This window comes from Takifugu flavidus, chromosome 15 (assembly GCF_003711565.1).
Source record: "Takifugu flavidus isolate HTHZ2018 chromosome 15, ASM371156v2, whole genome shotgun sequence".
Taxonomy (NCBI): Eukaryota; Metazoa; Chordata; class Actinopteri; order Tetraodontiformes; family Tetraodontidae; genus Takifugu; species Takifugu flavidus.
The window spans coordinates 8,775,689-8,802,413 of NC_079534.1; the positions used below are offsets into that span (position 1 = coordinate 8,775,689).

Genomic DNA, 26,725 nt, shown 5'->3' on the forward strand with positions numbered 1-26,725 from the left:
AGGTTTGACATCTCCAAGGCAGTGGGAAGTTTGGGGAGGGTGCACGCAGCGACAAAGGTCCGAACGTCTGCTGCCATGGATGGCCACCAGAAGCGCTGCTGGAAGAGGGCCAGTGTGCAGTGAACTCCTGGATGGCAGGCTATCCGGTAGGTGTGCCCCCATGTGAGCACTGACGACCGGGCGGACTGCGGGACAAACAGCCGGCCCGGCGGGCAACCTTCTGGGACAAACTGTCCCTGGAGAGCTCCCTGTACTTCCGCCTCCACCTGCCAGTAGACCTCGCCCAACACACACTCTGGATCAAGGATGGTCTCCTTGGAGGGCTCCCTCTCCTCCAAGGAGAACTGGGGGGAGAGTGCATATGGCTTCGTATTCCGTGAGCCAGGGCGGTAAGTGATGGTGAAGCGGAATCTGCCTAGGAACAAGGCCCAGCAGGCCTGTCGGGAGTTCAGGCGGCGAGCAGTGCGCAGGTAAGCGAGGTTTTTGTGGTCCGTCCACACGATGAAAGGTTGAGTCCCTCCCTCCAGCCAGTGCCTCCACTCCTGCAGAGCCAGGACCACCACCAGGAGTTCCCGGTTCCCCACGTCGTAGTTTGCTTCCGCTGGAGAAAGACGGCGCGAGAAGAAGGCGCAGGGGTGAAGCTTGTTGTCGGTGGGATGGCGCTGGGAGGGGAGAGGACGGCCCCTACTCCAGAGTCCGAGGCATCAACCTCGACCACGAACTGCCGCTCAGGATCTAGGTGTGTAAGGACCAGGGCGTGGACAAACATGTTTTTTAGTCTTTCGAAAGCCTGTTGTTCCACCGGAGACCAGACGAAAGGGAGCTTGGGGGACGTGAGACACGTGAGTGGGGCTGCAAGGTGGCTGTAGCTTTGTATGAATCTTTGATAGAAGTTGGCAAAGCCCAGAAACCGCTGAAGCTGCTTTAGAGTAGTGGGAAGGCTTTCAAGTAGTGGGAAGGGGACAGTCCTTAACTGCTGCCACCTTGGAGGGATCTGCATGAAGCTGTCCCTTTTCGACCACGAAACCCAGAAAACTAATGGACGACACATGGAACTCACATTTCTCCGCTTTCGCATACAACCTGTTCTCCAGTAATCTCAACACTTCTCGTACGTGTCCGGCATGTTCTTCCATCGACCTGGGGGGAGGAAAAAATAAAAAATAAAAAAAATAAAAAAAATCAGTATATCGTCCAGGTATACGAAAACGGACTTAGTAAGCAAGTCCCACAGTACGTCATTGACCAAGCACTGGAACACGGCGGGAGTATTAGTCAATCCAAAGGGCATCACTAAATATTCAAAATGGCCTAATGGGGTGTTGAATGGTGTTTTCCACTCATCCCCCTCCCTGATTCTGATGAGGTGGTAGGGGTTCCTCAGGTCCAATTTTGTGAACACCGTAGCTGTGTGTAGGGAGCTGAAGGCTGAGTCAATCAAAGGGAGAGGGTACTTGTTTTTCACAGTGATGTCGTTCAGTACGGTATAGTCAATACATGGGCGCAAGGATTTGTCTTTCTTTTCCACAAAGAAAAATCCTGCCCCTACGGGAGACGAGGAGGGGCGAATGAGACCAGCTGCCACTGACTCAGTGATATATTTTTCCATGGCCTCCGCTCTGGCTTGGCCAGGTGAAAAAGTCTCTTGGTGGGGAGAGTGGCGCCGGGAAGCAAGTCTATGGCGCAGTCGTAAGGTCTGTGGGGAGGTAACGAGGAGGCGGAGGCTTTACTGAAAACCTGCTGCGGGTCATGGTAGTCGGGAGGAACATTAGTTAACTTTATCTCCTCGGGTGCTGGAGACGGGACTGTGGCTCTGGCTGGCAGAGCTGACTTAAGGTAGTGGGCGTGGCAATGGTTACTCCAGTTGCGGATGGTGGCTATGGACCAATCTATGTAGGGATTGTGGAGCTTAAGCCATGGGATTCCCAGAATGACGGAGTTCAGAGGAGTGGTAATGACATACAGCTCTAGGTGCTCATGGTGGTTGCTGGAGAGGGTTAATCTCAGGGGTTCCGTTTTGCACGTTACTAGCACTAGCAGCTTGCCATCGACTGAGTGCACCTCTTTTGGGTTGACAGTTCATAGGTGGGGATGCCATGAGAGTTAACAAAGTCTTTGTCAATGAAATTTTCATCAACACCGGAATCAACTAGCACTTCAGTAGGAACTGAGTGTTCCTGGAGATAGATTGTACCTTGGACTTGGACCCTCGATGTGGAGGAGGAAGAGATACAGCTCAACTTAGTCCCTCCTAGAACTGGTGAAGCCTGCCTTTTGGGTACCTCGGGACAACGGGAAACAGTGTCTCCGCTGCGCACAGTAGAGACACAGCTGGTCCCACATGCGGCGTTGTCTCTCCGCTGGCGTGAGGCATGTGATTCCTAACTGCATGGGCTCGTCTGCTGGTGACGGCGGTCGTTGCTCCTCGGCATCGTGGATGGCTTCAGGAGATCTCGGGGTGGAGTCAGGTGAGTAAAACTGGGTGCTGGTACGTGGCTCTGCATCCCCTGCCGCTCTCTAGCCCTCTCCCTGATCCTATTATCTATGCGGATGGCTAAATCGATGAGGGAGTTGAGAATTGCACTCATCACGAACCGCCAATTCATCCTTTAGTTCCCCCTCCAACCCTTTGAAAAATATGGCCTGCAAAGCTGGATCTCCCCACCCACTCTGCACCGCTAAAATGCAAAAATTTACGACGTAATCGGAAGCAGAATAATTCCCTTGTCGTAGGTCTAGCAGCTGGTTTACAGCCTGCCTTCCCTTTACCGGGTGATCAAAAACCTGTTTCATCTACTCTATGAATCTGGGGTAGTCGTTCATTAGTTCCCGATGTTGTGTGGAGCTACGGACCAGGCGGTGGCCTGTCTGGTGAGTAAACTCATAACAAAGGCTATTTTTGCTTGCGGGGTGGATTAAGTGAGAGGCTGCTGAGCGAACACTAACTGGCACTGGTGCAGAAACTGGGAGCATGTCCCTAAATCTCCTGAGTACCTGCCTGGTATGGGGATATAGGGCTCACATGGCTGTGGAGCTGGGTTGATCGGCGGACCGTCGGCTGGGCGTGACTCGGCGGTGTTTGGGGTGCGGGGAAGTTGTTCGTCCAGAGCCGCCACCTGTCCGCTGAGTTGGGAGACGCCGGCCGTGATTTGCTGCATGTGCTCCGATAGTTGGCGAAGGGCCGACTCCACCTGGTTCACTCGCGCCGCTTGCGCGGAAAATGTCTGCTTCCACGTTACGGAACGGTTAAGGGGCCCAGGACCCAGATGCAGAGTGCAAACAAAAGGTTCTTTATTCACAAAGTATCCAAGGCGATTGAACAAAGTAACAACTGAAAGGGCGAACGAAAAATTACCATCAAAATGGGAAAAACCGACGGGAAAAGAAACAACAGAAAGAAGTGACAAAGCACTGAACAAACTCACTGGGCGAAGGAATAAATGATGCAAAGGGATAGTAACGAGGGGGAGCTCGAGCTTGGTTCAAAAAACACGAACAACAATCCGGCACCGGATGCTAGGAGGGGCGGGCTTAAGTAGATGCTCGTTTATGCGCAACGAGCCGCAGGTGAGCTGGGGGCTCAGCGCTCTTCAGAGATCGGCCCGCCCCCGGATGCCGTGCCGAAACCGAACCACAACACCTTGTGTCTCCCCTGTGTCTAACTGTCCCTGCTCCCCTCCTAGTATATTTAAACCCTCTTCTCCTTCTCTCCTGTCTCAGTTTGTATTTCGTCTGAGTATCCTCATGTCGTGTCCAGTCTGATGAATATTGTTTGGGTTATTGACCTGCCTCTTTTAATCTGCTAGATTGGATTTGTTTCTCCTTTTAGACTGTTTACTGATGTGAACTCTGTTAAGTAAAATTTTAATACTGTTCCATCATTTATTTTGTATTCTATATATTTTCTATTGCACGTCAGCCTGGACAGGCCTACATTAAAGTAATGTAGTTTATGCATTATTATTAGTTAATGTATGTTTTTAAAATGGTATATTTTCTATTTTTGCTTTATTATATTCTTAACGGATCTCTGAAAATAATCAACCAACAGCATCTGTTCCCACTCACTAAATCTAAAATGTTATATTGTAAAGAAAAAAAGCCATTATTATGGATTGAGTTCTGTCCTTGATTTTGTAGATTGTAGCATTTAGAGGTGCAGTAGAGGTTGATGGTTGAATGGTTAAATTCAATATTTCTAGAGAGGCAGATTTGAAAACTTAAATACATGATTTGTATTGTATAAATTAGCTGATCATCAACATTTTGGGTTTTATGTCAGTACAAATGATACCTTTTTCAACTGTTCTATGATTTAGAAAGATATCATATCCAACACCAGTGAGGCTGTGGTGCCCGATCTAGATCCTGGGCAGAGTTACTGTTTCATGGTGGCAGCATACATCCCCTCCAGACCTAAAGCCAGCAGGCATGGAGCCTTAAGTGGACAGTCCTGTATACGCAGAAAAACAGGTACACTTTTAGCTTTGTATAAAAATATATGTGTGTGTGTGTGTGTGTGTGTGTGTGTGGAGATCATACGTATTTTCTTATTCCTTTTTTCAACACTGCTTTTCTCTGTCCACCCAGAGTTAAGTCCTGAAGCATGGATTGCCATTGTGCTGACTGCCATCACCATCATCATCATTGTAGTAATTGTCCTCTACTGTAAATGCTGCCGAGGAACAAATCAAAATCTCCAAATGACTCAGTCATCTGCACCACTTTAGTGTCTGTCTGTCTGTCTGTCTGTCTGTCTGTGTTTTACTGTATGGCATTGTGTTAGTCAGGGGCACCCTCTGCTTGGCCAGGCATTCTCTTTGCTGCATGCCCTTAGAACAGGTACAGCATGGGTACAACTACAGATCATTTAATATTATACTAATGTGATATAACTAATTTTAAATTAAGTACTTTTAAGGTTTGTCTCCTGTCATTACGTTCTTCTAACATGTTTTTAGTTAAAGTGATAATGCATATTTATCTTCTGACATGACTCAAAATCACTTATTCAAAATAGCTATAACACTAACTGCAGCCTTTAAATATCAAAATTTTAATGTCTGATAAGTTGGTCATAATTTTAAATCACAGGGTGTTAGAGCATGAGCTGCTTCAGATAATAGAGACTAAAGTCAGGAATTCAGCTTTCTACTCTTTTACTGCTATTACTTCTTAAGTAACAGGAATCTACAACTACCTTGTGATTAATCTAACTAAAATATTTCATCCTTTCACAGTGCAAAGACTCAGGTGGGTTCATTCAGTTACCAGTCAGCGGGGGAGGGGGGCACCAATTAAATTAAATAAATAATTATGTTAGGGGCACAAGGAAATAAACATAAAATTGCCTAAATAAAACCATCCAGAAAATTGGTGGCTTCATCAAAGAGGACAGTGTTGCAGTTACTCTAGATAAATCAATATTGAAATAGTCTGTAGAGAACATACTCAGATGCATACATTGTTTTTCTGAAGCAGTAATTCATTATTAAAATTACTCTAGTTGCATTTAATTATGGTTTAATGTTCTCAAAATGTGACAGTGTACAGTATAGAGCAGGGTTTCACAGTGTTTTCATGCAATCATGGCTACATATTAAACAGTATTTAAGAGGTAGGAGTTAACAGAAGCTTATGGGACAGTAAGAACCAATGTTCTTTCACGTACACATTAAATAGAATATACTGTATGCATGTTTCACATAAACTAGACAATTGATGTTGAGGAATTATTGATACAGTGAATATATAATATACATGAATTAAATAAATGTGCACAATCAGCACAAAGACTTAAAATCGTTACCAAAGGAAAGTGACAGCATTTCCACTCTACAGTTCCACTGAATCTGTTTCCACATAAATGCCACTTCATAGACTGCAGCAGTGGCGTTTGTTTCTCATGAAGTTGGTAACTGTATTAAATTAAAGCTGACAGTCATGAACAAGTTAGTTTGCTGGATTAAATCAGTTCACAGTAGGACTGAATGCCAATGTACATACACATTTTCTTTTTCTTTTCTTTCATGGAAAATGGACAGAAGGAAATTATGCAGCTTTGTGTTAAGGGTCTTTGAATATCGACTATTTTATGGCAGCATAATGAGGAGATGATTAAGCCAAATTTATATATATATATATAGGAAGGTGATGATATGTTACCTTCTTCACCATTGCAAATATGACTTCAGTGATGTCATAAGAGAGACTGTTATTGCAGCATACTGTTTAAAATTCATCTACCGGTACTTTAGTTTGAATTATGACAACATTTAGTCCAAAAATAGAATTTTTAATTTTATGTATTGTGGTCTTCACTCATGTTTGAAGAGGATGGTGATGTTAATGATGACCTCATTATGCAGAATAAAGTGATGCAACAAATGATCTGGCATAAAAACCACACAGTATTGCTGCAAACTGAGGGACAGAGCTCTATCTAATGCTCTGCACACTGCCAGAGATGATGGAGCAAATCATTTGAATCGGCATTTATGATAAAATATGCATTCGTGCTGTTACAGTTGGAAGATAGCAAAAGCATTACAGTGCTTATAGCTCTCTTCTAAAGGAAAATTTTTACCAGAATCTAAAAAGAGACCTCTGTCAAAGATTTCAATGTTGTTGTATCTTGCATCAACCTTAACCCTTCTGTTAAGCCTAAAACTACAGATTGACAAGACAGCCTTAAAACCACAAAAGCACTATGTAAGTATGCTCTTTATACAGTCATGTAGGAAATAGTTTCTATATGACACTGTTTCCTCAGAGGTATACATTAATATTGTGAATTGGCTCATTTTATCAGATCTCACCAGAATGCCTTTCATTATTTGCAGTTAAAATCCCACATCTCTGAAGAAATTTAGAGAGATTTTTTTAAAATGAAATTTTTATGTTTCACACTTGCGCCATTTCCCCCACAACAAACAGTTGGGATTCTGATCATGTATCCCACCACAATGACAACCTCTTTTTATTTTGCTATTTTTCTTTTCTTGTCATCCTCTACACATCTTTAATGGGAGTTGCCCTCATGGGAATCCTTGAGCTGTGATAAGCTCTTCTGAAAGAGTTGACGGGAGAAAAATCACTTCAAATCGATGTTCTGAGTCTGGGACTGACCCGGCTCCTTGGCCTAAAATAATGGACAGGATGAAAATAAAGCACATTAAAATGAAAATACCTGTAAATGTTATCTCCTATCCTCCCCCCTCTCCTCTCCTCTCTTCTCCTTTTTTCCTTTCCTTTCCTTTCCTTTCCTTTCCTTTCCTTTCCTTTCCTTTCCTTTCCTTTTCTTCCTAGTTCTCCAGACCTTTTTCTGTTTTCTGCCCAATCAACCCTATAAACTTTTGTTCATAGCAGATTGTCTTGTTCTTTTTCTTTGAGATATTTTACAGTTTATTTCCAACAGTATTTTGCCATTGTCTGATGAAATAATTTTGCTTATCCACTCAGCTTACTAATATAAACCTTCTGCTATAAACTCTCACCTTTTCAGTGAGAGTTTGAAAAATTTGTATATCAGATCAATACCGAGATATAGTCTCACAGCTTTTTTCAGCACTGTGCACAATAAAGATAATTTAGTCAAGCGACACCAAACTGTATTATGTGTTATGAGATAATCTTTGAACTGAAATCGGATTTGATCTTTTGGCCAGTTTGCATAAAAGGATTATTTCATGGATATTTGGGGACAGGTAAGGTATTTGGCCAGCAGGCCTTTCCCTTTTCACATTTCTTTCTGTTTCACATTTCAGTGGGTTGGATATTACTAATGAATACCTGAATCACCACTTGTGTTTAGTATAATTTTTTAGAAAAGGTAGCCAGGATAGAAGCCTGAAATGTGTGAATATAATCTAATTTAATACGTGTTGATTCCAACTTACCCTGAGTGAAGGCCGTGGAGGCCTCACTGGTCGAATTGGTCGAACAGGTTCAGGTACCGGGCATGCCTGCCTTCTTTCCAGAGGCTCTAGATCATCAGCCACATCAGGGCAGCCAATGTACCCTCCGGCCCCAAATACTGAACCCAGATCCCCTTCTAACAAGTTGTGACTGATGGGAGCATTAGATGTATTAAGGTCTTGGGTTGGAGGTATGGAACTGACATCCATGTGGATGCTGTCAGCAGTATTGGTGTTTGCCCTGTTAGAGGTGCAGATACTGCTATCAAGTCCAAGTCCCAGATGGTCCTTTGAATCCACTTCACTGTCTGAGCTATTACTGGTGGAACTGACACTAACCTTTGATTCCACAACACATTGGTTATTATTTGCTTCAGGAAAAATGTCTTTACTCACGAATTCCAGAACTTCCTGGTTGTCATGGTGTCCCAAACTCAAGACTTCCTTATAATTTTCACAGACTTCTCGGTTGCTGTCACTATGTGAAATGAGAACTTCTGGATTTTCAGCGATGCTGAAATCCTGAAATTCGCTATTAATGTGACTATCTAAATCGAGCACTTCCTGATTTTCAGGAGAGCAGTTACCGGGTTCAGTTAGTTTATCAATCGTATTATTATCATAAGGTCCCACCACCTCCGGGTTGTCATAACTGCAGAGATCTAATATCTCTTGGTTTTCATAGATTAATTCTACATTGTCCGAACTTGCCATAACTTCCCGATTTCCGTTGCCAAACAAATCCAGCAATTCCTGATCACTTTGGCTACAATTTTCATTCATGTGTTGATCTTTAGGGTTTTGAGCTTCTAGTACTTCCAGTACTCTGTCAAAGGTGCAAATATCCATTTTTTCCAGGTCATTGTGTCCATACAGTTCCAGATCCTCTTGATTTTCTGGCTCAGGGCTAAGCTTAAAGCCATAAGGGTCAGAGTCTTGAGTCATCTCTGTGGAGGTGGTATCAAACACATATGGATGTGGAGAATATGAAAAATCATCTGCATCTGGTTGAGAGGGAGAAGGTTCTGAAACAAAGACTATCTCATTCCCAGAAAATTGTGGGATGAGTTCTTCTTCATCGGGATCTAAGAGTGTGTGATGAGAATGTTCCGGACTGAGTTTAAAACCATATGGATCAAATGATGAATTGGTGGTTTGTTCATAATTCAAATCAATGGTTAGCTCACTGTCCAGCTCACAGCCCGTTTTGATAAAGAGGGTTTCAGACTGTAGTGAGTTTTGAGGAACTGCAGAGTTATCCAGTTCCTCCTCCACATTACAAACCCATTTTGCTCCATTACTGGAATCAATATCATGTGTTTGTTCGAAGTTGGTCATCCAGGACGGTTCATTGATGACTGGTTCACTGAGAACAGAAACACCACTGAGATCTAGGAGTAGAAAAAAGTTACCAATAATTAAAAAAAAAAATCAGAGGTCAGAATTTGTGGAAGACTATCTGTCAACAATAATTTTTTTGGTGCTCATTTTATTTTTTTAATCCATCTATGTTTGAAAGTGTGAAGCAAAGCAATAATAGAGAAGAAGAGATGAGAAATATACACAGCTGATTGCATTTCATAATGTGTTGTATTGAATTGGAGTCTAATTGGGGCTTGTATGTGCAAGGCAGTAACACAAATATTTTGACCCTTATGAAAACAACAATCTTAGTTTCACTGATAAAAATAATGTTGAATATGAGGAAGCCCCTGCATGTCACTCAGACACCAATACATGTAAATAACACTCAATTGCATGTAGAAGGAGGCACAATCTGTTCGGTCTCTCAATTTAAAGTAAAACTATTGTATTATTTGTGTGAAATATTAAAAAACAGATGTGTTTACCTTGTTCTTTCCCTTTGGCATTTCCATCTGTGGATGCCAGACTTTGTTCTTCAATGTCAGATGGAAGGGAGATGGCACTAAGGTCTAACTCATATCCATTAGGGTCTGACTCTACAGAATACTGACCCTGGGACCTCCACTGGTAAATGGGATGTCCTCCAAGTTCCTCTGATGAGCTCTGAATGGGTTTAAATCCATGCGACTCTTCGACTGCACCAATGGTATCCAGGTCCTCGTGGCTGTAGCTGATCTCAATATCACTGTCTTCATCAGGAAATTCAGACTCAAAACACTGTGTTCCTGTTGAGGCTCTGTTTTCAGCACAGGACACACTGGTGTCACCTTCATCACCATTGTTAGCTACTCCTTCATTAGTATGGATGTTCAACGTGGGGAACAAGATGTCTGCTGCAAAAGGATCACTGCCTTTAAATGGATCTGAAGCAAATCCATCTGTAAAACATGGCACATAAACTTTGGTTCATTTCCAAGACAGAGATTCCAAGAGAAAAAACAAAGTAACCCATAACCATATTTGTTATAAATGTTTCAGCGATAGTAGCAATATAAGCAGGAGAACCACATAGTATTTAATCAAATTAAAAACAATAAAATGTAAATTGTATGTATCTAAATATATTTATTAGAAATTAAGGATAAAGGATGAAATTTGGATGAGGTTGCTTATATGGAAGAATCACACGTTTTCACTCCCTGTGCTTCAAGACCTGATCGGTGAGAATCAGAAAACACTGTTTTTGCTAAAACAGAACTGCTGATGATGAAGTGCCTACCATTCAGTGCTGTGTAAATTCCGACTGTTACATTCTGTTGCGAGCTTTCAGACTACAGACTGTGCAGCATGTGCTATGAAGGAGGACTGCACAATGGATTTGGAGGATACTGCTACTGTCCCTTGCTACATAAGTACATGCAATGGCAATGGAGTTCCCTCAAAACACTTCAAGAAGCATCGTTCTTAGAGTTATGAAATTAGGGTTACCCACTATACCCTCTTTCTATGGATGGCAACAAAATGTGAGGGAAAAAGTGTATATTAGTGTAATTTTGTGATGATTAGACAGCATCTGACCAATGTATCATTACTTGACCAGTAGGAAAGACAATCAGAGTCAAATCCCATAAAGGTCAACATACCAGGCCAATAAAGCCAATTCTTATTCTGATTCTGGGGCTTAGCCTATCACAGCTGCCTTTGGGCCAGGATACAGAAGCTCAGAGCATGGGGGTCCTTTTGAATCATTTTAAAAAATAATTTCTAAATAATCACTTATAACACCATCCAATAAAAATAAGCAAGAATGTTTTGGATTAAGCTGAGTTGGATTTGGAATGGTTGCACCATCACTACACATAAAGTGTGACAAGAGTTCAGCATATAAACGTCTGTGTTTCGTATTACCCACCAGATGAGTCCGTTTTAGGAAACAAGTCTTCATGGAAGATGTCATCTACAATAAATAAATACATTTCTCTTAAACTAAAAGCTTATTTGGGGGGAAAGGTAGCTTATACTTTGAATTTAATACATACGTTCATTCTGGCAGTGGGGAAAGGGGTCAGCCTGGTAGAAGTCCATGTGGCTGAGAGGATTTGCATTAGTGATGGATTTTTCTTTTACCCCCTCTGTTCCTACTTCATTCGTGAGCTCCCTCTCCTCTGGATCGTCTTCTATGTATGACCTGTCCATCTGGTAAACAAGTTAAACTTTACTGTTGACCAGAATTTCACTCTTTCAGTCAGACACCCAGAAGGTCAGGGATCTTAAGAGACCTATATTGATAGGCACACGCAGTGGTAGATCAAACAAATTATTTAAAAATTGTACTCAAAATTATTTGGTTATTTCACATTCCACAAAGATATTATCACAAATCAATTCAGTGAAAATATGTAAGCATCACTTTATTGGGATGGTGTAATGAGATACCTTAGATGAACTGGACCCACTGTCATCCGCTTCTTCTCTGGTACTTGCCAAGTTGTTTCCAAAAGATGATGCTCTCTGAGAGTCACATCATGAACACAGAGAAAAGACTGAGAATTCCGGTAATTTTTTGAAACTTCAAATGTGGAGTATAATTAACAAAATGTATGGTGAATATATGCTGAACATTCCAAATTAGTCTGGAAATGCATTGCTATTGCTTAAACATTATTCAGCATAAAAGAAACTCCTCAAAACTGCCCAAAGAGACAGACTTAACCATTTACATCAGTCTTACATTTAACTCAGAGAAAAATAATGTTTTCAAAATGCATGCTCATTACCCCAAAGTACTTTCTGATCAGTTGTTGACAGACAGAAGAAATGTTATATCTTTTACATTGTGTTTCTGTGATTTCTTTATGTTTTCTATTTATCCCAAGAGGTGAATTATTCTGTCATAGTAAAGATAGCAGTAGATGTTCTATTATAGGGATCAAAACTCAAATTGTAATTCCCAGTCAAAGCTTTTGTCTCCATCCAGTGTCTACTTGAGGTTTCTGAGGTGCATCTATCCAACTTTAATTTATTTCTAATCAAGACCAAAATCCCAGCAGTCATCTAATGCACATGTTTTTGGATTGAAGAAAGTAGAACATGAAAACTCTCAGCTGAATGGCCTGAGCTGTAGTCAAACCCAAAACATTGCTGTTATGTGATTGTACTAACCACTGTACTATCCTATTACCAACTAAATTGATTGATAATAAATTGATTTGATCCATATTAACTTGATATGAGAAGTTTCAAGAAATTATTCACAATTTCACCAAATAATTACCATGATTAGATCAGCATATGCTGGCAGTGACTGGCTTCTTCCCCATGGCCTTATAGGAAGTGAATCATCCTCAGTGGTGTCTGCAGGTGATGCCGACTCATCCAGTTGGCTGTCTGGTGTAACTGCACCTCTCGACAGAGAGCACAGTGTGCGCTCCTCCTACAGAGGAGACATGTCACACCAAACCATTTATGGTTTAAAAGTGGCAGTACCAAGTTATAATGCAGACAATACACACAAAAGTCACCCTCACGGTCTATATACACCTGTACTGTAAATCAAACAGATAACAGGTAGAACGGAGAAACAATTAGCAACCCCATTAAGGAATTATTTTGCAGGTGGTGACTGGAGACTATTTCCTCTCCTTCTGCTTTTTGGCTGATCCTTGCCAAGTTTTGTATTTTTCTAGAGCCCTTGCCAGTACTGGTAGCATGAGGTAGCATGATTTGCAGGAGGTAGCATGATTTGCAGGAGGTCCTCAGGTCCTGCAGTTCCTCCATGGTGGCACTTCTATACGGTATAGGCCATGGCTAGAAGATTTGCAGTACACCAAGAGAGATGGAGAAAGCCACGGGAATGCAAGGAGGAATGAGAAAAGCCAACAAAATGACTTCCATTCACGTTTCTGCCCAAACTGTCAGAAACAAAATACCACCCAATGCACACAAAAGGCAGCAGTGCACACAACTTGGCACTGTGCCACGTCAAATTGGCAGATTCACCAATGATGCCCTGTTGCAGGTTTGCACTGATGACATATGACAGATGTTCGAGTGACATCTGTGAATGTTTTCTTGCCTGCATCATCCAATAGATTCGCAATGGGTTAGTTATGGTTTGTGTTATATTGTTGAAGGTTCACACAGGCCTCAACATGTTAGCCAGAGATACCCCGACTACTGTTAGAGACCAGGATGAGATCACAGTGGTGCAGTAGCACCCTGGGTTCCTTATGGTATATGGCAATGCATGGAGTTATTTGGTTGTAGTGTGGTTCTGTTTGCTCTGTATGCAGGCACCTGGAGACCCTGAAAATCACTAAGCCACGTTATGACCTGCCTTGAGGAAATTTGGATCAGCATGCGATCTCATTTTGTGATGCAATTGTGATTTCCATTGATCACTTACAATATATTTTTGTTTACTTTTAATTTGTTTTGTGATGTCTTTCTGGATTCTATTAATTTCTATGTTAATTTTTTTTTGGTTTCAGTTCTGATACATTTATGTTTTCTTCCTGTCTAGGCTTGACTTTGTCTTCTCTGTCTCTGAATTCTTGCTGCCTGAACTGTCCTAATGTCCATTACCCATGTCTTATTGGTTCTCTCTACTCTCTCTCTCTTTTGCTGTAAATCTTTGCTTTGATTCTCTCTGTGTGTCTTTCTCAATGCTATTTCCTGTGTAGTTTTTCTGCACTCCCCCCCCCCCCTTCTGTATCCATTTACAGGTATCGCCGCCATCAGAGCTGTATACTGACCTCCGACCCCGCTGACCCACTCAACCAGCAGCTTATTCAATTCAATTTAATTCAATATAATGTATTTTTGTATGTATTTCTATGCTCTATGCCTCTCCTCTCCTCTCCTCTCCTCTCCTCTCCTCTCCTCTCCTCTCCTCTCCTCTCCTCTCCTCTCCGCTCCTCTCCTACCTATTCTATCCTCTACCTGTCCTCCCCCTTCTCTTCTCTCTCTACCCAGCTGGCCATCAGCAGGAGGGTACCCCTACATGAGCCTGGTCCTGCTCAGGGTTTCTTCCTGTTAAAGGGGAGTTTTTCCTTGCCACTGTTGCTTGTCTGGGGTTAGGCCCTGGGATTCTGGAAAGCGCCTTGAAACAATTCTGATTGTAAAAGACACTATATAAATAAATAAATAAAGATTGATTGATTGATTGATTGATTGATTGATTGATTGATTGATTGATTGATTGATTGATTGATTGATTGATTGATTGCTTCTCTCTCTCTCACACACACCTGCAGGATCTCCTCATAGGACTCTCTAATAGATTCTTGCAGAGGATCATTCCTTTCTCCAGCCTCGTCCACTTTCCTCTTGGCCTGCTTCACCTCTTCTCTGAGTTTTTTCAGCCTCCACCTTGCTCTGGCAAGTTCCCGCTCATACTCCTCCACTTGGCTCTCCTTTTGCATCTCATCAGCCTGCAGAGACAGAATCTGGAATCACAAGGCAGAGAGGGTGACGATGATGTATCCTGACTTCTACAGTTTAGTGACACATATATAGACATGTTTTGGGTATGTAATCAAACTTTAGTCGATTTCTAATATTTCCAACAGTTTCTCAATTCTCACTATCTGAATTCTTATCACAAAAAGCCACAAAATCTTGTGCACTAAGCACACAAGAAAAAAAAGAACAGAGCAAAATGTGGGAAAAAAGGGGTTATCAAACTACACACCCTGTAGTGGACCATAAAATTGTCAAAAGGATGTGCAATGTCAATAATGATTGCTGAGTTTGATTAGAAATATTTCACAATACATATTTAAGTCCTACAATTAATTAAATGTAGGTAAATGTAAAAGCTTTGAGATGCACAGAGGGTGGATCAGCACCTGTTGACTTTCATTATAGCATAATTGTCTAATTGTCTTTATTTGCTGTATCAGTTTCTCCTTTTGTGTCTCCATTTTAACCAGTGTCTCCTCCAGTTCTAGTCGGTCTGATTGCTGCTCCTGGAGGTCCAGTTTCTCCATTGCCAGTGCATTCCCCAGCTCCTACATTCACACACAAAAGTCAAACTGTCATATGTATGTTACACATTATTCTCCTACTCAAACCAGACACACAAATGTTCACTTACAAAAACGTATTAATATTCACACTCATACATGAGACATCACACAAAATAAAAGACGTTACATTCATAATTTAATAAAACAAAGTATGTTCTACTTTCTGTGTGTTCGTCTATCTGTGTGGCTGGCTGTCAGTGGATATTTTAATTTCATTTATTATTATTTTTCAGCCAGGTTTTAGTTTCCACTTAAGAAATTAATTTGTTCAGACGGGCATTTCATAAAATTGTTCAGTTTGACAGTGCGCATCTCTTTTATACAGGTAAATGGAGTTCTATGTCTAAATGATGTCGGACATTGACTTTATCTTCTATACAAACCATGTCAAAAATTAAATACTGTGTCAAGGCGACACCACTATATATTTTTATTGGTGGTCTTTCTTGCTACTTTGCATCCTGCTATAAAAGATGCAAAAATACAAAACATATATAAGAAGATAAGGTCATTGTCAAACATAGGTTTAAATAAAATCATTATGTTTCTGTTTGACTTTGTGAGATAAATTATTTCCACCATTCTGAGATCTACATTTATCTATCTCTATGTATCATTGTCTATCTTTATCAAAAATCTTTTCATAAGCTTTCCAATAAAATGTTATTTACCAGGATTTTAGTGTGCCTTTTTGTGTCATTTCACTCTGCCCAGATCAGCACAAAGCAGTAAATTAAAAAAACACTAAAAGGGTATGAGTTCCTAATTTCTCTGGGTGTACACAAGCTTTTAAATTCTTCCACAGATTAGTATTGCAACTCGACCTGGTTTGGTGTTTGGGATCAGTCCAGACCATTCAAGTCCGGAGCATCATTCAAGCTTTGTTTCCTTATAGCAATGTGACATCACAGAAATCATCATGGGAAATGTAGTTTATTCTAAACTGAACTTACATTAATTTGATTTATGTCATTATATTACATTATATTACCATCCAAAAAGAAAAAAAACACAGACATATTTTAAAGCCAAACATAACACACAAAGACAGACACACCAGTGCTAGATGCTGTGGTCTTCTTACTCTGATCTCGGCGGCTTTGGTGATGACCCTTTCATCTGTTTCCACAGCATCAGTTTCCTTTGAAGAAGACCAGCATAGAAAACAGGAGTGTTTAAGAAAGGATGAGAGAGAGCGCTCATTCTTCCAGTCTGCCTTTCCTCCATTTTGTCCTCCTTCCCACATTCCCTCTATTTTTTCCTGCTGCACTGCTGGTTCCTCCATTGCTGATTTCACTAGCTGTCGCTATACTGCAGAGGAGGCGGAGCTGCTTCTATCGTGCATGTACGTGTATTGTGTGTACATGGTGTGCATGGATGTGTGTTAAGTGATGCATCAAGCCCCGGTGTACCAATGAGAGAACAGATGGAGAGGGATGACTCAGATTTTCATTCAACCACAGGAGCATTTATTCTTCTCTAGCAATTTTTTCACAAACCTCTCACTACCGTCCTTGTCACTGTCTTAAAAAACAATATCATGATTCAATTTATGAAATATTTAACGTTTGTTTGTTTTACTGTATATGGCATAAACTATTATTCTCGTTGGGTTTTAATTCCTCCTGTTTCTTTTACATATTTTGTTTTACATTAGGTTCATAATAGGTTCATTTATACACACACGCATTTCATTATTTTCATATATATATATATATGTCTGTGTGTGTGTGTGTGTGTGTGTGTGTGTAGGAGCCTAAATACTTTTTCAGTTAATTAATGTTTAAATAATTTCATTTTGTCATGATAAAATTAGTTGCTGTTGAATCTGAGAAAAACGTTTACTTACATTATTTACAAGGGAACAGTTCATATTAATAAGTTATTATTTCATTTATTTGACTCAAATGTGTGTGGAGGATTTTATTTTAAAATTGCGTAAATGCCCTTTAATTACATTTCCGGTCGTTTACATATAAAAGACTGCGTATCATGCAGCGTGGGGTAGTTGTCATGGAGTTGAGCCACAGTTTCTCTCGCGCGCGCTCACTCACTCACTCGCTAGCTAAGTTTTTGCCTTTTAACATTGATTTCCAAGCCAACAGAATTTGTTTGTTTTTTTTGTTTGTCATGCTGGATCTTTTGTATCCTGTTCATTTTTTTGAGTAAAACATGAAAACCAAGAAGTCGTTTGGAGTGCTTTTTGTGGACGAGGTGAACGAGAAGAGAGGAGAGCGTCAGGCTCATGGCTTCAACTATTAGGAACCTACTATATAGGTCCCTCCACTTCTTTTCATCCCTCCACTTCTACAACAGATACAGTTTAACATATTTTACAAAAGCTGCATTTAGAAGATTAGGTACAGGAGAATCTTGTGGAATAGAGTAAATAAACTGGAAACATTGATTTAGCAATGGAAAAAAAGTAATACTAATAATGACCTAAAGGGTGCATAGGTAATGTGAGAAAGTATGGTTTAAAGCACAAAACCCATTTGAACTTAATCAGAGTATCTCGTAATAATGGAGCAAAGGAATTAAACCTAAATAGCCTCTTGAGGTTTTTACAACAGCCTAGTAAAAAGCTGTCTGTCACATCAAAAGCAAGTGGATTCAACTGAATTACAGTGATCATGAAAATATAGGAATTGAGTCAAGTCAATACCTTTCATATTTTGGATTGAAGAATATTAACCACTTACAAATAATCACTGTGGTGTTTATGAGTTAGCATATTGGAACCATTGCAAATAAAGTATAACTACAATATAAGCCATTAGAAGTATGAATAATTTCATAATACCATCAATAATACCATCTGTTAAAATTCTGAAGCTAAAGATAAAGTTTCATGTAATCAGGGTAGCTAGGGATCTTGGAGTGTATCCCACAGAAACAGGAATTGGATTATGGACTGGTCATGAGTCACATTAGAGTCCCTGATCAACTGATTGGTTTTGCCTTTTGCTGCAGGAAAAACATACAAACACCAATTAGATGGCCCGGAGTTCGGTACAAAGTTGAGATTGTTTTGCTTAAGATCAGAGGATTTTATTGAGATCTTGTTAATTACAGAAAAATCCAACTTAGGTTTGAAGATACAGTTCCAACAATGGTGGAGGAATTTCTGACAGAGAGGTTCATTTTACAGCTCAACATTCACTCCTTTCTACTCAGAAGGTAAATATTTGTAAAAATGTTGCTAAGTTGTTTCCTGCAGTTTATGCTACTGTAAGGTTGTTGATTTTCAGTCAAATCGTATATTCTGAAGATTTCATGGCTTTTCTATTCATGTGGTACTAATTATTTGGACCTTTGCTGTGTGAAGTGACATTCAAGTAAACATCCCCCAGTTTTACGTTGATGCCCCATACTGTATATAGGGGAGAAAATTCCTATAGCAAAGATTCTGCAGTCAAAAATGAAGATATATCTATGAAAATATTCTACAGTTTCTTCTAAGTAATCTAAAGATTTCAGATTGAGTATCAACTCATTACATGCATTTGATGCAATATGCTGCAGTGCAATAATTTTGGGCTCTGGTGCTCTTGCATTCCTGCAGTGCATGTGCTCCAACATATCCAGGAAAGAAGATTTGATCTTAAAAATGGGAATTTGAATAGAATGCTTTTTGTGTGGTCATTTGAATTGCATACCAGAGTAAGACAAGGAGTGTGAAACCACATAATGTTCATGGTGACAGCAAAACACTCACAGCAACATCCAATGGACACATCAAGTTCTCAAATTACCTTCTTTTTTAAAAAAAGGAACCCTTGTATCTTTGCAGGTTATTAAATCAAGTGAAATTTTAGTCTCTCGTCTCATCTTAACTATTTTATCCCCTTTGGGTCATGGGGAGGAACACAATGGGTGAAGGCAGGGTTCACTCCTGGATGACTCTCCAGTTCATCACAGGGCCCTATATGAGCACCTGTGGGTTCAGTACCTTCCTTATGGGTACCTGGGCAATGCTCTGAAGGTGTTCTGACACCTTCCATGTTTTGTCTGCACTGGGGCCCAAGAACTATCTGTTTTTCAGCAAAGTTCCCAATAGAGTGAGCCACTCTAAAATTTTAGTATCTGCATTTACAGACTGATGGCCAATGTCCATTGGGTTTAAATTATTTGAAATATTCTTTTATTACAAACTTGAGTCAGTTCTTGGTTTAGAGGTAGAGCTGTCACTGAGATCACTCAGTCAAAGTTCAAATAACACAAACATGCAGAATACTTGGCACAGGTAAGAAAAAGCTTTAAAAAATCCAACAGACACATGATTTCAAACTGAATCATGAAGACCAAAACAGAATTTAACATGTCAAGTTGGACTTTAATTTAGAATTCTGCAATTTAAAGTTCCTCTCCATAAAGAAATAAATATTTTTGTCCTTTATTACCTCTCAATAAGGCTTTTTGCCAGTTGAATAAAGCAGAAGACTACAGTTGGAAGCAACCACCGTGGTATAAAGATGTACGGTAATGTAGTCCAGTGCGGCTAAATTTTCACTAATATTCCCATAAAGTCCCATACTGTATATTCACAGACAACATATGACAATGGTATTCAGGAACAAACATGTCTCTGAATGGCATGAATCCATTGCTATTCAGAGTCACTGCAGATCATGTTCACCTTTGTGCTCCTCAGCTGAGCCTTTAGCAACTAGTGTCATATTGATGAAGAAAAAACAAATGTGAGTGTGTGCAATGTATACCATTTGCTGTAAGCATGTATACATTTAAAAAAGTGAGTTCAGATCTTTTTTATGCCGGCAGCATTGTTGGTTCCCGTTCAGAATCTGGTCATCTGATGTCCAGTGATGAAAATGTCAACGGGAGCAGTTTGTGTTTCAGTGTTTTTCAGGATCCCACATTGGCAGTCTGTCCACCAACACCTTATGGTTGACACCCACACTGGCCACAAGACCACCTTTATTGACTGGTGTTCCACTAAAGTCAATGTCCTCTCCCTTTAATGTTGTCATTTGCCCTCCTGCAATAACAACAATCATCATAGTTACATGTATAATATGATTAATCCTGAATAATATATTAGTACTGAATGAAGAATGATTTCAAGGTGTACCTGATAAAATTGAAACAATTATCTGGATCATTTATCATTTGAATAGAAATTGATACATGAAATGAATCTACAATTAGGTAAAATAAAGACTTTCTTTTCAATGTGGACCTTAAAACACAAAAAACTACGAAATGTGCACATCAAAATATGAAATGGTAAGCTGTTGCTTTACCCAGGGCACTCAGTAATGCTGCACCAGCACAAATATCCCATTTTTTGATAAAGGTAACGTGGATATAAACATCAGCTTGGTCTACAGACTTTTCTTCATGTGAAGGCATCTCCAAAAGTGACAGAACTTTATATCCTGAGACAAGAATGAAGACCATGGTCAGAAAAGTGACACCACATACTGTAATTTTCCCATGGAATTCTTAATATACTCAAGAGTCACCATGAAACATGTTTAGTTGACCTGGAGAAAAAAGCCTCTCACCCAGAGAGAGGACCAGTAACTAAGGACCATCTCTGCATTATTCAGACAGAATGACATCAAAGCATAATGCTGCTCCAGTGTCAACACAAGTGTTATTCTTTTTATTCTATAGCCATCACTACTAACACACTGCAAACAATAAATTAACAATAAGTGAGTTGTTGCATTTTTGATGTAGATATCTTGAGAATTCCATAAAACCTGTCTACAGACACTTGAGAGCTCTTTACTTACCTGCCCCACCTGCTGGGATGACAGTTGTGTTCCCAAAAGCCTCCTGGATGAAGGTGCTCACCTTTCCAGAGTGGGAACGTGAAACAATTACCTTTGGAGGGTTAACGCTGTATGATGAGCGGCTGCGCATATTTGATCCATGACCTACAAATGCCCAGGCTGGGTAGGAACATATAAGTTCAGCAGATAGTTATTTTTCACTATTTTCATTATTTAAAAAAAATCTACACCATGTATCCCATGTCATATTTGCACAATAAAATTTGTACAATATTAGTTTATTTTTAAGCGGACTCCAAATATGATTTACGGAAAATATAAAAAAATCAGAAAAAGGTTTTAGGTGAGAAAAGGGATCGTTCATGAATTAATAGTCAAAATTGCATGTTTATCAGGCTGACCTTGACTCAGAACCAATCATAGAGTCTAAAAATGTAGGTCGATGACTTCAAATCACAATTGATTAGCACTGGAGTCATTCAGTCAGAAAGAAATATAATTTTAATGGTTGTACAGCTTCTTGCCTGAAGGCAGCAGGGATGGGCTGTAGCCGTCCCCCATATCATGAAAATGGATGGATGGATGATTGTTCATCTTAAGAAAATGAGGCAATGAGAACGCACATAAAAACTTTTCCCCTCACATACAAACTCTCTCTTACCAGTGAATCCAGTAAAGGGCTGATGTATCACCCCAATTACAGGTTTACCATTAACAGCCACACAGACCATCGTCGTGACGTACTTTACCAGTTTCTCTGTTAGGAAAAACAATAAAGAGGAACCAAAATGGCAGACACCAAACTGCTGCTGGGCACTCTTGACGGTTCTTTAAACATTACACTGTCATGACCTGTACAACATTTAACATGACAGTTCATCATTGAGGATCAGAATATTTCATTATTCAGATGCATTAATATTTAGAAATTGATGTACAGTGAACTTCAGCGGCTACACACCTGTGTATTCCTGTGTAGCATCCAGGGGGTCAATCCACACAGTGACACTGTTGACAGGAACCAGTTTGCCTCCCTCTATCTTATCAAGAATGTCAGCTGGGATATCCTGGCTCCAGGTGATTTTGTCCACTGTGTTATCATACTCCTCACTGTATACCTGGAAACAAACACTCATGCACACTAAAATGTACTCCTGCACTGAATTGAACAGAAACAGATTATAAAGCTGCTCTCTTCTCGCACAAAAAACCCTTTGAAATTATTCTATCTTATAGAGACTCACTGTAATATCAGGAAAGGTGTTTTTTAATAGGTTAAACATCTTCCTATGAGACTGCAGGTCACCCATGGTCAGAAGCTCAGTGGCTCCCTCCTTCGTCTTCCCCTTTGACTTCTCCTTCAATCCATCTTCTTCTTGAATTGTCTTCACCTGGACAAACAATCTGTGTTATAATCTTCGGACCAAAAACACATTGTGGAAAAATGAAGAGAAATCCTTTAACACAATCTAATTTAACGCTGCAGTTAGAAGCAACTCAATGAAAGTGGTAATAAGCCATGGTTTTTATTTGAATATAAATATGTTTAATTTAAAAAGAGCACCTCTTTGCCACCCAGAACTGCAGCCTCCACAGAGACAGCCAGCAGTTCTCTTAGGTCTACATCTCTCCTCTGTCTATAGATACAAAGAAAACAGACAAAAGACAAAATCCAGAAAATAATTATAAGCTAGTGGCACAAATAAGTTATTACTAATGATGAATATGAAAATGACTACTGCAGACCTGCAAAAATAAGCTGACACACACAGTCAATCTTACAGTCAGTCCGAAAAGAGTTAGTTATAACCGTTCAATATTAGTATTGGCATTATATCTAATCATAAATTGGACATTTTGACTGAACACTATGCATGTAGGTTGTACCAGTGAGAATAAATAGTTCGGTCTGACCTGAAAGTCGCCAAGCGGCTGGAGATGACACCGGCGTACAGGTGGTAGATGACACCGACTCCAAGCAGGCAGAACACCGCCACACCAAGCGGTGACAGACGGATGCCCATTGGCGCCATTGAAGTAAAAACAAAAAAAACCTCCTTTACTTTCCTGTTGGTAAGCACAAGATTTCAGCCGAGGAGAGCTAAAACGAACGACGTGTCAGCCAAAGTCAACAAAAAAATCTAGAAAAATTAACCAGCTCTCTCCCTTTACAATAATCACAACCTACACATCGAACACGTCACCTTTAAAATACCAGAGCAGCAGCTCGCCTGGTACATCATAAAATCGACTAGTTGGGATCAGAAAAGAACACATCGGCGTTGGGTTCCGTCAGCGTTTCTCAACGGATGGCGCTGATATTCAATGAACCAACCACCATATGAATTCAGAAATATACAGATTAACAACCTCTGACGATTTTCCTCTACTAGATTCCTCGAAAAACGAAGACAGCGTAGAGGAAACTGAACAATCAAACCACTGTTCCTTCGTTCCCTCAACGTGACGTCCACGGCTTATTTCTTTTCCGGGTCAACACTGAGGAGACAACATGGCTGTGTCCGAAACCACCCCCTATACCCTACATAGTGCACTCAATAGTGTGGACGCCATTTTAAAATAGTGTCCGAATTTTTAGTGTGCATCGCTGTACCCTATGTAGTGCACTCAATGTATCCCACAATGCACTGCGAAAAGTAGTGTACAAGCGAGCGCCCAAACTCGGAAAATGTATGCCATCAGCCATTACGCTATCACGTGATACGGTAAAGGCTGATGGGATATAATTGTAACGTAATTTCCACTGTGCGGTTGGATATATTAAATTTTTGGAAATAAGATTTTTTTTTCAGGAGGGTCCAATATGATCATTAATATGTAAAAAAAAATTAAAAAAAATCAATCAATCTTTACTGATCCCCCCGCCCCTCACTTAAAATTGTTCTTTGGAATCGTCTGTTCCTCACCAGGCGACAGAATATCAGTAAAAGAATATTTACAAAGATGAAAAGTAGCTCTGGATCCATTTTTTGATGACAAATTAATGGACCTGGCCACTTTTCCCGGCGACCGGTTCGTAATTATTATGCGACACCATCGCTGTTTCCGAAACCACACACTCGTTCCCTATTCACTACATGGGGGACATGGATTGAGTGAACTACGTAGCGCACTCAATTCAAAGTTAGCTTTCGGACACTACGGCGCACGTGAAATGACGTAATGTTGTCGCATAATAATAACGAACCGGTCGCCGGGAAAAGTGGCCATTTAATTATTTTAACCCATCCGAAACATACCCAAACACATTCAGCGGTCGTTTCATTGAAAATGCAATAGTTTACCCTATTATTATCTTTATATAATAATAATAGATTAAAATATTAATGTCAATAATAATAACATAACACTTCCTTATTATCTAAAATAGTGTCCAGTGAAGGAAATGGGCATCAGAGGGCAGGCCCAACGGAGGGCAGTAAAAGAGCTCGCTGCTACAGCAGAGCAAAGCAGTCACTGGCTGTGGTTGAAACGGAGGGACTTATTGTGGGCGGCCAAGTGATCATGTGGTGCCATTGTGCAACACACACACCCAGGTTTGATCAGCCTGTGGTTGGCCAACCTTGGTGGAGGGTGTCTTGTGTTTAAATGGCTGAAACACCTAATGATGCCAAGGCACACAACTGATGATGTGTCGAGCTGGTGACACCACAGAATCATGAGTGCCAATCCTGCTCCATCCAAGTCTTCTTCACTTGCCATGAATAGGTCGGGACTCTAACACCTAGTCCTATAGAGAAGTTCGCGCCATGACATGATGGTACATTCTCAAGTATATATATATAAGTAATAAAGGAATTTTACATCACAAAATGACAATTTTGATCCAAATGTCAAACTGTAAGTGAGGGAGGGGGGTAAACATTTGATGGTAGATTGATTTCCACATTTATGTTGTTATTTTAAGATGATCATATTGCATCCCTAGTGAAAACAATTGTAAACTACACATCGGGTTCTTGTTTCCGAGAAATTTAATCTAATTTATTAAACAGCACAGTGAAAATTGCCTTTAAAAAAAACACAACAACTTTGTTTTACCTACAGAACGGGCACCCATCACATTATTGTGAACGGTCAACGGTGGCCAAACTCATCGATGTCCTGAACTCACCGTTTGACCATGGCTGGGGTCTGGAAGTGGAGGTTTTAGTCTATCTTTTCTGGCTGGCAAGCGCAACCTCCTATCGCATGGTGTCAAGGGGATTTTCAATTCCACGGTCCACAGTCTATGACATTGTTCACGGGATGTCAGACAAAGTTCTGTCCCTGAAAAATCGGACCATCAAATTTCCGAGTCTGGTAGACATTCCAAATATTGCTGCTGGATTTCAGCGCCTGTCCGGATCACCGGCTCTTCAAAATGTGGTGGGCAGCATTGACGGGTGCCACATTAGAATCAAGTCCCCAGGTGCACATGCTCACTGTTATTTTAACAGGAAGCTTTTCTACTCCATCCAGCTGCAAGCAGTGTGTGACCCCCAGGGCCTTTTTATAGACATTTCTACTGGCTACCCAGGCTCAGTCCATGACGCGCGAGTCCTGAGAAACAGCCCTCTGTATGTTCAGGGACTGAGGGATATTGTATAGTTGGGGATGGTGGCTATCCCTGTATGTCCAGGCCTATAGCATGATGTCTGTTGAACCTAGCTGCCATCATAAAGTCTTTTTTTCTGGCAGGTTCCCCTTAATTTGAATCATTTTTGTGTTCCATTTTTGTAAATAGTTATTAAAAAATCCCAATAGGATAAATGCAATTTCTTTATATGTGTTTGTGTGTTTATGTAAATAGTTTTCTTTTCAAAATCAAAAACTGTATCAATTAAATTTAAACTTTGAATAAAGCATTTGTTATCAACCATACGATGCCAAGAAAGCAATCTTTGATGGAAGTTAACTTGATTTAAACAATTTAATATATTCTTTTTTACATTTTATCTACCAGTTTCTGTAACAGATTTAAAAGTGTCTCCTCCCTGGCTTCCTCTCTTGTTGCCCTTTCCTCGGCCCTCTCCAGCAGCTCCAGAACCCTATCGCACCGCTGGCGCTTGCCTGGTGCCGGCCCTGGTTCCTCCTCCTGTCCCTGACTCTCCATCAGGTCTATCTGAATATGGGGAGCCTGACTCAGAAAAGGAATGGCTCTCCCCCCAGGCTGAGGCAATGAGGCATGGGGGCCGAATCGAGGGCCTGCCACCTATCGCGTCATCCATGAGAGGGAACTATTTCCACTTGTCAGCAGTGACCTCCCCAGATTTAGTGCCAGATCCTGACAGTGGTCTCTGAAGCTCCTACAAATAGGGAATAAGCGAATAATTCAAACAGTAATACAACATTTCCTATAATTATTAGTCTGTCACATTTAGACTAAATTTAAAGCAATTATTACAAACCTTGTAGGTTTTTTTTTAAGGTTCTCCCACTTGCTGCTCGTGCTGGAGTCAGCATTCCATTCAGGCCAATTTCCCTCAGCACAACTCTACAAATTGGAACAAGGACATAAACAAATTGCAGAAGTCCATCAGTTTAGTTTCTGGATTGTGATCACACCAGATTCCAAGTTACAGCAATAAAATACAGTCATTAATAACATTTTGCCACCACCCACTCCCATCCTGCTGCAGCAGAAAACCTC

General features: G+C 40.5%; 3 protein-coding genes across 5 annotated transcripts in view; 1 reads left to right on the plus strand and 2 right to left on the minus strand.

The window, feature by feature from the left end:
• The window catches only part of LOC130539470 (tissue factor-like), a 20,652-nt gene extending 13,044 nt beyond the window's left edge, over positions 1–7,608 (plus strand). The window contains exons 6-7 of the mRNA XM_057057835.1: positions 4,320–4,473; positions 4,591–7,608. Of these exons, the coding sequence (XP_056913815.1) occupies positions 4,320–4,473; positions 4,591–4,730 (294 nt within the window). The 3' untranslated portion in view covers positions 4,731–7,608. The remainder of the gene's footprint in view (positions 1–4,319; positions 4,474–4,590) is intronic.
• On the minus strand, positions 5,507–16,797 carry LOC130539458 (uncharacterized). 2 transcript variants are annotated; one of them, XM_057057803.1, is made up of 10 exons: positions 16,368–16,797; positions 15,131–15,292; positions 14,531–14,728; positions 12,556–12,714; positions 11,718–11,792; positions 11,321–11,477; positions 11,194–11,238; positions 9,767–10,219; positions 7,899–9,307; positions 5,507–7,141 (listed from the first exon to the last, which is right to left on the minus strand). In XM_057057803.1, the coding sequence occupies exons 1-10, from the start codon at positions 16,593–16,595 to the stop codon at positions 7,094–7,096; spliced, it is 2,934 nt and encodes a 977-aa protein (XP_056913783.1). In that variant the 5' UTR covers positions 16,596–16,797; the 3' UTR covers positions 5,507–7,093. The 2 variants fall into 2 exon arrangements, with proteins under 2 accessions (XP_056913783.1, XP_056913784.1); XM_057057804.1 differs by having other exon boundaries at positions 16,395–16,790.
• Positions 16,798–18,336: 1,539 nt separating this feature from the next.
• On the minus strand, positions 18,337–24,115 carry bpnt2 (3'(2'), 5'-bisphosphate nucleotidase 2). Of its 2 annotated transcripts, XM_057057834.1 has the most exons (9): positions 23,443–24,115; positions 22,987–23,139; positions 22,637–22,709; positions 22,317–22,463; positions 22,034–22,190; positions 21,734–21,829; positions 21,073–21,231; positions 20,575–20,709; positions 18,337–20,309 (listed from the first exon to the last, which is right to left on the minus strand). In XM_057057834.1, the coding sequence occupies exons 2-9, from the start codon at positions 23,103–23,105 to the stop codon at positions 20,167–20,169; spliced, it is 1,029 nt and encodes a 342-aa protein (XP_056913814.1). In that variant the 5' UTR covers positions 23,106–23,139; positions 23,443–24,115; the 3' UTR covers positions 18,337–20,166. The 2 variants fall into 2 exon arrangements, with proteins under 2 accessions (XP_056913814.1, XP_056913813.1); XM_057057833.1 differs by having other exon boundaries at positions 22,987–24,113.
• Between the last annotated feature and the right edge of the window lie 2,610 nt (positions 24,116–26,725).